This window comes from Bacillus rossius, chromosome 6 (assembly GCF_032445375.1).
Source record: "Bacillus rossius redtenbacheri isolate Brsri chromosome 6, Brsri_v3, whole genome shotgun sequence".
NCBI classification, from domain to species: Eukaryota; Metazoa; Arthropoda; class Insecta; order Phasmatodea; family Bacillidae; genus Bacillus; species Bacillus rossius.
This window is the reverse complement of record NC_086334.1, coordinates 15,963,176-15,979,415: the sequence shown is the minus strand read 5'-3', so window position 1 is coordinate 15,979,415 and position 16,240 is coordinate 15,963,176. Positions and strand designations below refer to the sequence as shown.

Sequence of the window (16,240 nt, the reverse complement as noted above, 5' to 3'; positions counted from 1 at the left end):
ACATGTGGGGCGACTGCAGTTGTGAGGAGATGCTGCAGACGGGGATGCACTCGGATGCACTCGACACCAAGAGCGCGAGCTGCAACTCGAGGAAGGACGGCGGCGACCGGCACTCACCTGCAGCGCGACTTCTCTGCCCGTCTCTTCGGCCTCCACCTCCCGCCGCCATCTTCGTCAGAGCCGCCGCCGTCGGCCCGGGACGCCGGCGCCTCCTGCGCCACCTGTGACAACCGCAGCACACGCACTTACGTCCACTGTTCGAGCGGAGACCGTGGCGGCCTCGCGTCGTGACACCAAGACACTGGGCGGGTCGTTACCACAACGCCGAACGTACAATAACGCCGAATGTCAAAATTGACCACAACGCCGACAGCTAGAAAACTGCTTTGTACCACAACGCCCAATTACCACAACGCCGAAAAATGATTTTGCGGGGAAGGGGGGGCCACAGGAGCAAAATGAAAAACAACTGAATGAATTTGTGTGCTAACCCTACCTAACGTAACCTTTGTGGCAGTCCTGCAATGACATTTTTCGGCGTTAATGTATTTCGACGTTGTGGTAATTCGGCGTTGTGGTACACAGCAGTTTTCTAGCTGTCGGCGTTAAGGCCAATTTTTACATTCGGCGTTATGGTATTCGGCGTTATTGTACGTTCGGCGTTGTGGTGCTTCCCCCACTGGGCTGCTTCTGCGATCCATCCCCGGTCCGCGCGCAGGACTCTCTGACCAATGAGGAACCTTCTAGGAAAAAAAAAAAAGAAAAAAAAGAGGGGGTTGTCTGTAAAGTCGGTTTACGGACGATAATTGTACGTGATAACGTCATAAGAAAACATTCATGAAAAATTGCATACTTTTTGAATTTTCAAATATTATTTACAGTTTTTTGCAAAATTAATTTAAATAATTCGTTTGAATATAATCACAAACAATTAGTTAAAAAGCCCGCCTTAACCTGTTTGGTATTATAGAAGATTTTCTCGCACGGTGGTTGGCCGGTTCTTGCACGCTCGTCTCAGGCGGAACGTGACAATGAGTCATGCTTTTTTGTGCGTGCAGCCGGCGTCCATCGATTTATAAGACGTTATCACGTTCAAAACGAACTAACGAATCATGGCCAACCCAGTCTCTTGAACGAGCTGCCAATGAGCACATGACATTGGTTCGCGTACGTAGAACTGCGGAGTCTAATATAGAGGTCCTTAGTTAACTTTTTCTTTAGTTAATTTACCATACAAATATCGCATATTTTCTTTACAGCTGACTTTTCCCGATAAAAATGGAGGACGTATCATAATTGTATGGTACAATTGGTATACAATTGTACACGTAAACAACTTCTATGTACTGTACCAAAAAGTTTTTTTCTATAATAATGTTACATTTAGAAAACTAATATTTTATACAGTTATATTATGAATCGGATTTAGTCTAATTTCTAATTTAAGCTGTATTTGGATGGTATTATCATTTCCGTGCATGCTGTCGCAAACTATTAGATATAAAGAACTCTGTAATATATATTTATGTCGTAATACATATTGCTTTCCAATATTTCTTCCACTCCGCAACGACTGTCATGCCGTTATGTTCAGCATGACAACGCAGACATTCAGGGAGACATAATTTAATCGGCAAGCATACACATTGTAAAAGGGTTTCGATTTTTTTTTTAAATTTCACAGATGGATTTTAAAACAGTTTGTTATGTATTAAACACATTCTGCGAGTATTTTTTTATTTCGAGTAGGCCGACAAGCGAATTTCGGCCGCGCCCATCACTTTGGGATGTCAGGGTGTCGATAGTAATTACAGTTTTCTATGAAGAAATAATTTGAAAATGACATTTTAAAAAGTCAAGCTGTATACATCAACCTCGCGAGCAAAAGTGCACAATAACAATAATTAAGAAATGGGAGTATTACTTTAGTAAAATAATTTAAATAAGTGGGTTTTCGTCAGTATAAATATAAATATAAATTGTATTTGTATAGTTCCTTAGTCGTTGCAAATTTACTGTGATAAATTTTATGCACTGTTAAAATGATGTACAACTACTGTGTATTGACAATAAATAGAACATTTATTAATTTATTTCTTGGTGTAACTATGTGTAATTTTACATATACATCCAAATTATTTTTTAACACATAAGTTATTCAAATAGAATATTTATATTTTTGTATTTTTTTTACCGAAACCTGTAGCACAATTTGGTTATCTAGTAAAATTACACAAACTGTACTTGTTTAAAAAAATTACACTAAAAATGTTTCATTACTAAACGTTTGTGTATGTAATTTTACGAAATATGTTTTCAGTGCGGGTTTAAAATTGTTAAAGAATCGTTACTATACAAGGCAACTGTGTGGGTATGTTTACCAAAATGTTGAATTTTCATAATATCGACCTACATTTAGTGTAAACTTACACATTATTGTGGTAATTTGGCGCATTGCATAATATACCTTCATAGATAAAAAGTGAGTAAATATATACTTGCTAGTAATTTTTTTATGAGTGTTTATCACTTAGTTTTTTTTTTACTTAAGGGTAATTTCCTTTTTTTAAAGAACAATTTGATCATGTGTGTTAGTTTCTGAGGACATGACGCAATAGTGCAATTTCAATTCGACACACTTCTTCAACCGAGTCGTATCACGCCCATACCCGTGATCAAAGCGAACTTCAAACGTGCGTGGTAAACACTTGTAAGTAAGTGCAACAACACCTGAATAATGCTGCTGATAAGACTTATCAGCGATGCCCATGAGACATCCAAATCGTATCACCATGTGCATAGAAAGAGTGCGAATACAGCGGTAACTTATAGCATTTAGTGGCCCACATAGTCAGGGGTGTATCTGTGTTAGTGAGGCGGGAGGATAAGTGCGACGCTCGCTGGTGTTTCTAGTGCGGTATCGCCTCTCAGCGCAAGGCTCTGAAACTGGCGACTAAGTAGCTTTTAAACAGCTTGATGATTATTTTCTCGCAAGAGAAATTTAGCATGCACTGCCGCAGGGGGTCTTGAGGTAATACTTATTTCCTACTCACATAATTATATGTAATATTTTAGGTTGTATTCAACTGTAAAAAATACAAAAACAATCCTGTGTCCCTCAAAGAACGTGTTAAAACTTTAGGTTTTCTTTCTTTCTAGCCAGAGCTAGGAAAAAGTACAAAAATGTAGTCAGTAATACCTGCTTTCCTGCAGGGCCGTCGAGAGAAACTAAGAGCCAGGGGGCAAATAATTTTGACGGGTCCCACAATTTAAAAAAAAAAAAAAATCTAAATAAAGACTGTAAACGTTACCGGAAATAAAAGTTATAAGGTTTTTAATGAATGCTATTATAAATAGACATGTAATTTCAACCTTTTATCAGGGTAAACTATTGCATTAAAAAAACAAAAAAACAACAGTAACACTCACACAGGCCCCCAGGTGCCTGAGGATTTTCCTGCTGACCAGCAGTTTCTTCGGGTACCAATGTACATTTTTTTACATCTCAGCTTTGCAGGCTGTCCTTGCCGCTAAGATTCTGAAGGACTCCTACCAACAAGGCAATCGCATCGTCGGCTCGTTGCTTCTTTTATATATATATATATATATATATATATATATATATATATATATATAAACTTGGTCAGTTCGCGTTGCCTGGGCGCGACGCGTCCGTACTTCTACCCAGCAGCGTCCGCAGAATTTCATTTCAGCCCGGGGTGGACCAAAAGGAGGGGAGAAGAGAATCACTTCATCTGTTGTTTGCATTAAGGTTCTTTCCATCTGTTGGTGGGAATGCTACGCCCCTCCCTCCCTGCTGTGACACTCCTCGCGACGGTGAAACGCCGGATTCGTGACCGGCAGGACTGGGGTTCGATTCGCGGTCATTCCAGCCTGACTCCGGATCCACTTTGTTCCCTCGGGAACACTCCGAGAAATTTCTGGAATGAAAAGGGCGCATCCGAGGGGAGGGGAGGGGAGGGGAGGGGAGTGGGGAGGGGAAAGAGAGCTGGGGGAAGGGTAAGGCAGCTTTCGAAAACAACAAATACACAGAAATAAAATTATAAACAACAAATTATTAGCCCAAATGTAATAAATGTATCACTAAATGTCTAAGAATACTATTGGCGAAAACAGGTTTAAAACGGGTTAGCTATGCTAAGCATTCACCATCAATGGGTTATTGCAAACATGGTGCAAGAAGCTGTAATTAGAAAATTCGTAACTAATGCTTGCAAATAATATTGTTAAATGTTTTTTAAAAATAAATAATGTCCTTCCGTTTGTAATTTTTTAATTGTGTGGCAACATTCACCTCTCTCTCTCTCTCTCTCTCTCTCTCTCTCTCTCTCTCTCTCCCCCCCCCCAAAGCATTAACCTCATACCCTCTTTTGAGCTGGAATGGTCGATTTTTCACCAATACCTATTCCCGACTTGTAGAGCATAGTGTGTCTATGAACAACAACAACAATAATAATCTTCAGCGCGCATTGTTGTAAAAGGACATGAAACCGGCTAAGTCAATACTCTACATTACGCTTTACAGTCTCAAGAATGGTCAATCGAACAACGAGGAAAGAAAGACTAACTCGCTCTCTCTCTCTTTAGCCCCCCACCCAACTTTTCCTCCCTTACTTTTTTTTAAACACGCACGGCCGCTCTGTGAAACGACTGATTGGCTGGAAACTGCCACGTGACAGTCCCCCTCCCCCTCCCCCTCCCCCGGCCCGGTAAAACGACTCACCTTGACGTAACCTGCCGCGTCACTGTCGGAGTCGGAGCTCGACCGGAAGCTCATGTTGACGATGGTGCCGCGGCGCGCGGGCGACGCGCCCTTGTTCGCCCAGTCCTCCATGCCGTACTCGTCGCGGAACAGGTCCTTCACGTCCTCGCCGGCCGTCGCGAACTCCTGCAGCAGCGACACGTTCTCCCAGCCGTGCGCCATTTTCCCCCGTGCGCGCGCGCCCGGTCGCGAGAAAACATCCGTCACGCCGCCAGCTGCACGCGGGCCGCCATCTTGTCAACAACGGCCCGGCTGCGGTCACGTGACCGCGCGGGCAGCGCTCCTCCGCCGCGCGCCGCGCAACAGTTGGCAGCACTGACAGCTTCCTCATTACGCAACTGTTGTTATCTGTGACGTGCCGCCGGCAGTTATACGCGCACGCGAGGCAAAACTACGCCGAAAAAGCTTGAAAACAAAGTTGGGCAGTATTTTAATAAAATTCATTGTCGAAAATCAAGTTCAAAGCCTTGATTTAGTATTTTTTTTCAAGTCTTTTTCGCTTTTATCGGAGCAGTTTGATTACACAATTTAAATTTTCAGTTTGCTAATCAAATGATTCGATAGTCGACGTAGATGCTCCGGTAGCGATTGCTAATGGAGGGTGCGGAAACGTGTAATTCGCGTCAAGAAATGTAGTTGAAAACACAATTTTCGTATATATTTATCACGCTCACCATTATTTTAACGAAATTCTACGTTATATTTCGTTTCCGAGTTTCGAATTATGAGTGTATTTGCAACATGAGAACACATGAATTTGTTCGTTACCGAGGTTAGAAATTAAACATGACTGGCGAGTACTGAAAGACTTGCTCATATATATTTTTTAAATATGTTGCAACAGCTGTATCCCATCTCATCTTGGCTTCTCTTTTCCTCCATTCTTTCATAATCCGGCATTATGCCCCCCATCGCAACCACCGTCTTTAAACTATATTAAATTACAATTCAGTTCACATGCAAATAGTAGGCTCTTGAAATTATCAGGCGTAACATCATTACATCATAGTTGGAATTTAGAAAAACTATGTACTAATGAAATTTTACTACTATGCATTTGAAGTTGGCTCCTGGAAATTATCAAATTTGTAAACTGATTTTTTTTTTTTTTTAGTTGCTTTGCTTCTATGTTGTAGTCAAACTACAACCTAGAAGCCAAGCAACTTCAGACAATGGCCGCGAAATCCTATGATCAAAATTTACTTTATCATTAGAAATGACAAGAACTTGTGTCATAGCGTGCGTTATTGACACATTGTTGAGGTTATTAAATCATTTGTCGCCTTTTAAACTCCAGTTGCAACGCAGTTTGTATTTGACATTTCAAATTCAGGAAACAAATAATGTTCACCTCCATCGTTTTGATCAAGCAATGAATATACGGAGTTTCAATGGTATATTATAACAGTTTAATTTAGACTATTTACAAATTAAAGGTAAACTAACCTAGTTTTTATTACAAATTTTCAATATGTGTACCTTCACATCCAACCTTAAGTCCAATTATCCCTACACTTTGGTTAACACTTACGGAGTACATAATGGAAGCAATGGCCTCTTCAATTGTGTCTCAACTCTGGCAAATCATTAGCCCTAAAAGGGGAAAAAAATATTCGCATGGCGTTATGTCAGGTGAACGTGGAGGCCAGCGAAAAATAGCTCTGTAGTCTCGACCATTACGACAAATCGAATGGTCAGAGACTTTGGCAATGGATCACTTGAAATGGGGTGGAGCCAAGCAGTTCAAGTAACGGCCGGTTGAAGCGCCACTGTCAACTGTGAGACACAGAATGTAAACAAACAGCTACTGATAATGGAATAAGCTATGTTGAAAGCATTTTCGTTGACAAAATTGTACCATTGTTCAAATGCTTGAAAGGAAAAAATACTGAATGATTCCTTGCGGCCATATGCAGCATAGGGCAGCGACTGCTTTCTTTGTTTCCCACAGTTCCACCCCTCTCCCCTTGTGCCACGTGACACCGTGACGTCAGAGGGAGGATACCCCAAGTCGTCCATTAAACTCTAGACGAAACGCACGTTGAATTGAAAATTACAGTCACACTCTTAGCAAATTGCAGAACACAAAACGGTTTACGCTCAGGAGTCGCCATTTTGCGTATGTGGCTCTGCGAGCGAGAATTCGAGCATGCGCTTATCTTAAACTGTTTTAAGTTTCTCTTTAATTGTGACCTTGAACCAAAACACTGCCACGCTTACAGTTGATACTATTACAATTTATAACCAGGACATACTATACATTCCATACTCATAACCGAAGTTGTAAAAAATATTTGCGATATATAAGTGAAGGCAGTGTAATGCAATGTGAGCTGTTACAACGCCTGTAATTACAACTGTGTGGGAAGCTGCGTCAATTGCGGCCACTTCGGCAGGCCCATAGTAATGTAAGCTCTTTTTGAATACACGTGTTTGAACTTTAATTTTTTTTTATTTCCCCTCCCCTCCCCGGAAAAATTCAAGGTATGGCCACTGCATGGGTCATATGGGATATCGAAGATGTCAAAACCCAAAATTGGGATAGCAGTATCCTGGAGCAAGTTCTTAATAAATGGGCCATTGATAACTAAAGTAATATTTCGAATATAAAAAAAACAGGCGTGCAACTTGAATGTCTACGAAATAAGAGGATGAAACCACTGTATTGGTACAGAGTACGGTGATAAATATATATTAGAACACGGAGAACATGCCAGTGACATAACTGATGGTCTAGAATAGGGCCAAGTCTCGTAATCTTTATCTTTATATATATATATATATATATATATATATATATATATATATATATATATATATATATTTCTTGTGTGCGTGTGTATGTCACTGAACTCCTCCTAGACGGCTGGACCGATTTTGATGAAATTTTTTGTGTGAGTTCACGGGGATTCGAGGATGGTTTCGATTCACAATTGGATATTTTATCTCGATTCTGAGTTAAGAAAAAACTAAAAAAACACGCTTTAAAAGCAAAAAAACTAAGCATTGTTGATAATTAGCCTCCATGGCAACGGGCTTTTGCATTGTTGTTGCCTTCTGCGTAACCATGGGAAAGGTTTTTGGTAACGGCAGTGGCGTGCCCAAGAGGAGGGGTATGTATAATGAGAAGATACAAAATGTCCAGCGTAGAAATACTTACCGCCATATCCATATCTCACAAAAAGTACATTTGGGCAGGACAATGTCTGTCGGGTCCGCTAGAAAGATATATAGAGATATATATGTAGAAAGATATATAGAGAGATAGAGATATAAATATAAATATAGAGAGAGTTATAGAGATATACATAGAGGGATAGAGAATTAGAGAGATAAAGAGAGATGCTTAGAATACGTTAAAAAAATTACAAAAAAAATATTGATTGAGGCATTGCAACGCATGCCGGGCATTATCTAGTATATGTATAAATTTATACTTACTGAAATGCTGACAGGTTCCTTTTTTGTATTGACGAACCAAAACGATAATTTCAATTCGGTTGGCAAGCATGGAAATAAGCGCCTGGCTGGCCGCCACTTCCTTGGCTTCGGTGGCCGATGTTTGGCCTATGCATTAGGCGCCGATGTCACGTCGCGTCGCGTCAGCGAGAACGCAAGAATGCGAACGCGCAAGCATGTGAGGGCGCAAGTATGTGAGGGTGCAAGTAGGCAAGTACTCAGGTAGGCAAGTGCTCAAACATGCGAGTGCGCTACAATGCGAACATGCCCCACTCATGAAATCATCGAGCTCCTCACTCCATATTGCCCTACGAGTGTTACACTTCCGTCATGCTACGAAGTCAGTAGTACTTACACAAAAGTCAGTACTGGCCCTGGAGTCGGAGTGGGGAGCAGGTGCCCGCCACCATGGATGGTGACGTCACGGCGGCTATCTTGTATGACCTTGACCTTTTATGACCTTTTATCTTGCATTGAGTCCTTGTTCTTAGTAACGAATACTAGCAAACTCGACGAATGGTAATTTTAAAAAGGCTGTAAACAATAATGTTAAGCTCGTCACCTAGGACACAAATTTAGTACAGTAAGGCTGGTGTCACACTATGGGGCTGAAGCTAAAATTTTTGCAGCGATTTTTTTTTTTGGCGGAATATTCTTTCGACCGCTTTTCTTAGAGTGCACAGGCAGGTCTCTCAAGAACGCACTACATGAATTAATCAACGTCGATCATGTAAACCACTGATCTGGGAAAAATCACCGAATGGAAACTGGCATCTGCTCGAAGGATAATAGTGTGGAAGTATATTTGCGACATGTCACTGTTTCCTTTTTAAAGGCTGTCAGAATGGTAAAATATCAAACACGTGGTCCGGTACTATGGCTATTTCAACGTTGATGAGTGTATTAGTTTTTTCTATTGTGAAAACATCACTGAAGGGTTATATATTTCCATTTCGTCACAAAACATTCTGATCAGCATAGGCACACAGCTCCGTATATGCTGCGATGGAAATAACTGATATCCGCAGTGGTATTACCATAATAAAGTAGTAAAGAAAAAAAAGTTGCATGTGTCTCTTTTATTATAAAATTAAATCACAATAATAACGAAAATTAATTTATATTTAAGCCTATTGCTATCGCTGTATCGCGGCCCGTGACACCATCCAATATAAAGAGATGAAAACATATTTCCTTATATGTGTAACGGCTTACGCAACGTAAGCCAAGAAAACAGTACATTTGGTTTGGTTTAACCTATTTTTTAAGTTAAAAATGTTGATATATCTCACTGATTATATATATATATATATAATCTGAAGTAACGTTGATTTATAACAATGAAAGAAATTTTTGAAATATGTTCCAGTAGTTTTCACACATTACTTCTTACAAACACACCATCAGACGAACTATATTTATCAGTGTTGATGGACTATGAACAATAAAGTATTAAATATATGGAGAAATCAGTAAAAAAAAAAAAAAAAAAATCATTCATCGAGACATTGAACTGATTTTCAGCAGCACGAAAGGCTGGAAACGCTCCGAGACCTCTAGAAGTCTGACGGAGGTTGTCAACCTCGGGGCGGGGGAAGTGGCGGAGTGTTTCAAGGTCGGCGGCTGGTGGCGAGGGCACGCACCACTAAGGGGGCGTAGCTCAAGGTTAGTAGAGAGAGGTTGCCTCGATCGCTTGCGCATCGCGCCGCTTGCAGCCCCGGCTCGGCTTGTCAGCCCGTCCGCTCCTATCATTTACTTTGTTTACAAGCACATTTGCTCGTAATAACGTGTCAAACTACAGCGTAATGCAGGGAGAGTTATTTTTGTGAGAGAGTTTAATTGAGAGTGCGTGTGTTATAAAATGTTAGTGTTGCTTATATCATAAGTGCACAGGTGCTTCGTTAATTATAACTAGCAGGCAAAATGTTAAGAACACGAATTTAAAGTGGATTTGTTTTGTTAGGCTAAACGCTGTTAAAAAGTTGTATTTAAACATTAAAATGCCAGGTACGCGGTGTACAGTGGCTGTGTGTACAGATAGTTTGGTAAAAACAAAATCTTTACCTGAATCAAATCATATAAAATATCATCTATTCCCACGCGATGATCATCTGTTGAAAGTGTGAGTTCAGAAATGCCGACGTGATGGTGAGTGGAATCCAAAAACAACTTACATATGTTCAGAGCACTTTACAGATAGATGATGATTACGAGCCCGACTTGAAAGCTGAGTTGTTAAATACATGCGCTAAAAAACGTCTTAAACCAAATGCTGTACCTTCATTAAAACTTGGAAAAATCATTCTTCGTTAGAGTTCCGCATGCGGAATATTCTTTCAAGTGTTTTTTCAAAAAATCAAATTGACTTATTACTTTCGTTGCAAAAAAGAGTAAACTGGACCAATGAGGAAATATCTCTCGCTTTCACTTTGCGTTATTTTAGTAAGCGATGTTATTTATTTTTAAAACAGAAACTTAACTTCCCATTGCCTGGACTTTCAACTCTTCAACGATGGGCATCTTCATTTGACATGAGAAAACGTATCCTAGTAAAACATGTTTGAACTTTTGGATGTAGCACGTTCTTCGTTGCTAGACTTCGAACGCATTGTTGTTCTTTGACGAAGTAAAAGTGATGAAAACGCTCGAGTATGATGCAAAAGAAGATGAAACGATTACACGAAAAACTGCTCTATTCATGTTAGAAATTTATTTTTAAATCTAACTTCAGTTTATTTATATTGCAAACATTCCCAAAATGTTTTAATGATCTATGGCTACTTTTATTAAACACTAAGAAATTGATATGCAATTATTTTAAATATTATAATCTTGCTGAGAAATAAATACAAATAAACCATTTTGTTTAGTTGTTACATATTAATTATATTAATTTTTAAAAATTCATGGATTCATCATTGATATTTTGAAAATTTTTACTGTCACTGAAAAAATATGTTGAAATTAATAATTCATCCTTGTTTTCAGTCACAGCATATTGTCATTTGAAAAGCATACCAAAGCAATTATAATAACAGTAATCTACAAAGCATAAATGAAATGCTATAAGTATTGCGTATCAGACATGTGAAACGAGCCGAGCTGATAAGAGAAAGCCGTCAGTCAGCAGGTGTAGTATTACGGCTGGGAACGGCGGGGCTGGAGATGACGTCAGAGCGGAGTGTCGGGCTGTCTACATTGTTCTTATGGGATCGAGACAACCTCTCGGCGTAGCTGACCCGCGCCAACGAACTGCCGAAGGCTATCACAGGCCGGCCGCTCTCTCCCGCTCCTGACGAGTGGCGGACCCTGGCGGCGGGGTCCGGTACCTCCTCAGTCACCAGCGGCACTTCACAAGTTCATAACTAACATGTAAGAATTTCAAAAGTTTCAAGTATTTCGCAAAACAACATTATTGGAGACGTAGAATGACAAGTGAATTTTACATTGATAGTAAAAAAAAAAAACCCTTGGTTGTTGAAAGCTGTAGCTTAAAAACTAGAAGTTTTTGATTACTAACTTTCTACATAGCCCACATTTTAAGTATGTTAAATTTACAAGTTCACTTATTATCCTCCAAGAAATATGAGGTCCAGTTCTAATAAGTTAAAATGTCAAAAAAAAAAAAAAGTACAAAAGTGAACTAGTCATAAACAAAATTATGCTGCTGCTAAAAAGTAACAAACAACTACACCTGAAACTTTATAAAATCTACGTGAAACGCTAGTTTGTAACAACTTGTGATATACAAGATTTTTTTTTCTTTTACAATCTTGATAAAAATACCTTTGTGAAACAGGCCTTAGTTAAAAATGAAATAACCAACTCCCGTAAAAAAAAAAACAAAAAAAAAGTCATTTATTTACAAGCGAATCACTTAAGTCAACGACCCCTAACTGGGTTGAAGGAAGAAATAATTCGTGCTTACAGAACGAGACTATCGCCACCCAAATTCAATGATTTCACTTCAAATGGATTTGAAGTTAGAAAGTTTATCAGACAATCTTAGTGGTCACGGGATGTTATGTTTTAATTTTTGTTCATTAAACCTTTATCTGTCCACGTGCAATTCTTATTGAGAACTAGCTGCAGTATCCGGCGTTGTCAGATGTCTTCTTAATTTGAATGTCAAGTGTGCAAAATAATTTCTATCACTGGCAGAACCAGGCAGATGTTGTTTTGCCAGTGTATAATTATTTACTTATATATATATATATATATATATATATATATATATATAGATGGTCTGTATGTAATATAGACGATATGAAGCGATATAGAAAAAAGTAAAAAAAAAAATGAAAAGTTACTGATATGAAAAGATTCCATTATCTAGCTAATGTCACTTATATGACATTACCAAATGCGATCAGATTATATGTGTGAGACTACAGGAGACTTTCGCATCGATCAACAGTCAATATGTTTGAAACAGCCAGTATAAAGCTAAAGCTGGAGTTGCAATTCTACGACCAACACGACACGACAAATCCGATTAGGCGTCATGCAACGTCCTAGCACGACATAGTTAATAGCATAGTCACGATACCACGTCAACACTAACACGACGAACTCTAATATGGCTGTCGGAAAATCATTCCACACCAAAAAAATGCAGTATATAATGTACCAAAAACAGTGTAGGCCGTATAGGAATCTTTTATTTCCTTTTGATAGTTGAAGTACATAACAATATAATATTTAGTTATCTATTGCACAAAACGAGATTGTTTATTTTAGATAAAAGGAATATTGATAAGGGACATAAAATAATTCCGCTGTTAGCTATGCTAAAAATTAAACGTAATAAACAGTTGAAGTCACACTACAAAAGTGTACTCAAACGTAAAACGAAACTTAGCTTTCTTTCAGCACAAAGATTTAACAAGTAGGTAAATATTTTAGAAGTTTAGTTCTGCGAGTATTCCGCCGTGCGGCACGACACGACAGAATTAGAAATAGAATCAGCTTCTTCGGCGCCGTCGGGGCGCGCATATTGTCGGGGTGACGTCACGGCGACTGGTGGTGGTGTTTCATTGGCTGCTGAGCGTATCGGGCCTGTCGTGTCGTGCTCGTCGTGGCACTGCGACCCCAGCTCAAGACGTCTGGAATTAGAGGAAATCCAGCCGAGCAGTTCCGATAACCAGCCAGCCAACATCAGTGGCTGCTAAGACGCTTGGCCTATGGCAGGATTAGAAAAGGGGGGGGGGGGGGGCGCTCCCCGGTCCCGTGTTGAGCGAGGCTGTCTCCTTGTGCAGTGTGTCATCTCACTCATGTCCACAAGTAATTACCTACATCGGTTGCAAATGGTTTTCCTGATCGAGAGGGAAAAAAAAATTTCTCATTGGCACTTCGAAGCGGTGGCTTGGCCTCTTACTCCAGGCGCGCCGCAACCAATTACCGACATCATCATCACATTTTGTGCAAGCCCAGTAATTACGGCTGATGCACTCTCTCTGCTCAATCAATCTACAAACTCTGGCAATTAGAGCACAGGGCAGGCAGTACGACTGAAACAGCTCACGCTGGGATTCAAACCAGTTCTTTTTTTTTCCCCTTCAAAATCTCACTCATTTATTTCCTTCCACTTCTTCATTCATCGCATTGCCCTCAGCAGCAGGGGCGTAGCCAGGGGGGGGGTTTTAGGGGTTCGAACCCCCCCCCCCCTTAGCACCAAATCTTTAATTAATTTCTTATTCATCACTCAAACAAAATTTCATATTAAAATTAATAAAATTTTTACCATTACAATATTTAAATTTAAGTACCGAAAACTGCTAAAATAGCACTATTTTACACCTTAAAATCCAAATTTTCCCGGGGGAGGACCCCCGGACCCCCCGCTTTAATACGGGGGGAAGGGGGGGGGGCATGCTTCTTAACACCCCCCATACGCTAATCCTGGCTACGCCACTGCTCAGCAGCACGTGGGTTTGAGTCCCTACCGCGACCCCGCCGAAGAAACAAATTTTAACAACTCTTTGGAATTAACTCAGTATCTTCTTTTTCACAGACAGCCACACATAACCTCAATTTCACAAGACGTAGTGGGCGGCACTCCGCAGCCTGGAACTCTTCGCGGGACCTTGGTTCGATGCTGGGTTCTGGCACACGGACCACGAGGCCCGCAGAAGCTATGATGACAATACAGTTTGCGGCACACTGTGTCGCAGTGTTGTCTGACTAAGCAAACAGTCTGAGTTGCCTTACTTGACCGAGCCACTCAGAAAGCGTTTGCTTCCGCACTGAATTACTGTAATCGGCATTGTAACAATCGACATCTACCCGAAAGGAACTCTTCCAATCCCGAAACACAGACGATTCTGCGGTGTTTTAACTTTCCCCTAGTCTCGGAACCTTTTCGAGAAATATGCATGCCCCTAGTTAAGGGTAATGGTAGAAGAAGTAAACATAGGTTTACTCGGGGTTAACTTAGCATTATACAAGTTTGTTGGGTAAGTCCGAAAAAAAATCACTAAAATAAATTTGAATTCGGCGTTTACCCGAGTACACCTAGGAAACGCCAGCTAAAAGGGCAAGAAGTTGAAATCTGGCCAATCTGTGTTGCTCTTGCGTCTTGTGAAGAATACGAACGAGTGCTACCGTATCAATCGTGAACGTTTTACTTTGCATTGCGTGACTTGCGTTCTAGAGTCGGGTTGTGTAGTTCACAAACTGGTACCTCCTCGTGTGTCACGCTTAGATTGCAGTACAAAGTAAATTGCGTCCACTGTTGCTAAAGTGTTACTACCCGGCTTAAAACTAAAATTATTATATAATATTTATATATATTTTTTAATTTGGCTATTTCTTGGAGTTTTTAGAACATAAAATGTTGTTTATTAAAAGTAGGTATTATAGTTTTAGTTTTTATGAAAGAAAAAACAATTCAATGCTAAACATTAATTATAATTTCATAGGAGAATCAATTTGTAGTGGTCAGTCACTATTTAATACAAGGAATTCCATTACATTATATACTATGCTCAAACAGAGCCAACATTTTGTATAATAAATTATTTATAATAATTTGCCATAATCGTTAAAACAAATGTCGCTTCTTTCGGTTACGTTTTCCTTAGAAGTAAAAAGTGGAATATTATCAGATGATGTTCTTGATCAAATACAACAATAAAATGTATTAAACAATTACTCATTCGAAATCTTCCTTAAAAAAAATAATTACATTACAAAGCTGTTGTCTAAAACTGCCGCGCTCTATGGCGTATATCTGGCAACAGCGCACAAGGATACTAGAATGGCGCTATTGGCAGAAATCGTGCATTGGATAGAGAGAGAGAGTAAATGCCCACCGCAGTCTAAGGACGGGACTCACCATGGCATAGCTGCTGTTGTTGCGACTCATGTCCTCGCTGTGTCGCACGCGTACACACACACACACACACACGCACCGCGAGTACGCGCCGAACGAAACACCCGGGCTAGCCCACCCTCCTCGCTGCACGGGGCGACTCGGCGCGCGCTACTGGCCACCACGTGACCCGGGCCGGCAGACGGCGTGGCGGGCAGGGACGCTGGTGCGATCTGGCGGGCGGGCGCCGAAGCACGCACCTCCCCAATCACAGCTGCCACCGAGGCCGTGCGACGCGCGGTTCTGGGAAGCGAGCTGCTCTCCGGGCATCCCCCGCCTTCCGACAACTGCAGACAAGACGACGGGGAAACATCTGGAGTCGTCAACAAGTGTCTCGTTTAGCTGGAATCATCTTTCCGACAACATGCTTCTCTTCTGTGGAAAATCTTTTTTTAACGATCACTACATACACTCAGCTGCATATTTAAAAGTGGAAAAATACAATATAATAACGTAAAATTTATATTGAAACGTCACAGAAACCTATACAATTTGTAAGACCTCGGTCAACGATTTTTAACGAACATGCCAGAAACGTCACTTAACGTGGCGAGGGACGCCACAATAACCGCCTGCTACGCTTTATTCACAAACCACAACCTTGCTGCACGTCGCGGCTGACGCAA

The 16,240-nt window shown here is 40.5% G+C and overlaps 1 protein-coding gene across 4 annotated transcripts in view; it reads right to left on the bottom strand.

Moving 5' to 3' along the window:
• The window catches only part of LOC134532710 (scoloptoxin SSD14-like), an 80,907-nt gene extending 65,054 nt beyond the window's left edge, over positions 1-15,853 (bottom strand). Inside the window, exons 1-2 of one of the 4 annotated variants that reach the window (XM_063369479.1) lie at positions 15,579-15,853; positions 118-221 (exon numbers count right to left, since the gene is read on the bottom strand). In XM_063369479.1, coding sequence (XP_063225549.1) covers positions 118-221; positions 15,579-15,608 — 134 coding nt within the window. In that variant the 5' untranslated portion in view covers positions 15,609-15,853. Of the gene's footprint in view, positions 1-117; positions 222-4,744; positions 7,241-15,578 lie in introns of those variants that run through there. The other 3 variants (XM_063369477.1, XM_063369476.1, XM_063369478.1) reach the window with 3 other exon arrangements.
• Between the last annotated feature and the right edge of the window lie 387 nt (positions 15,854-16,240).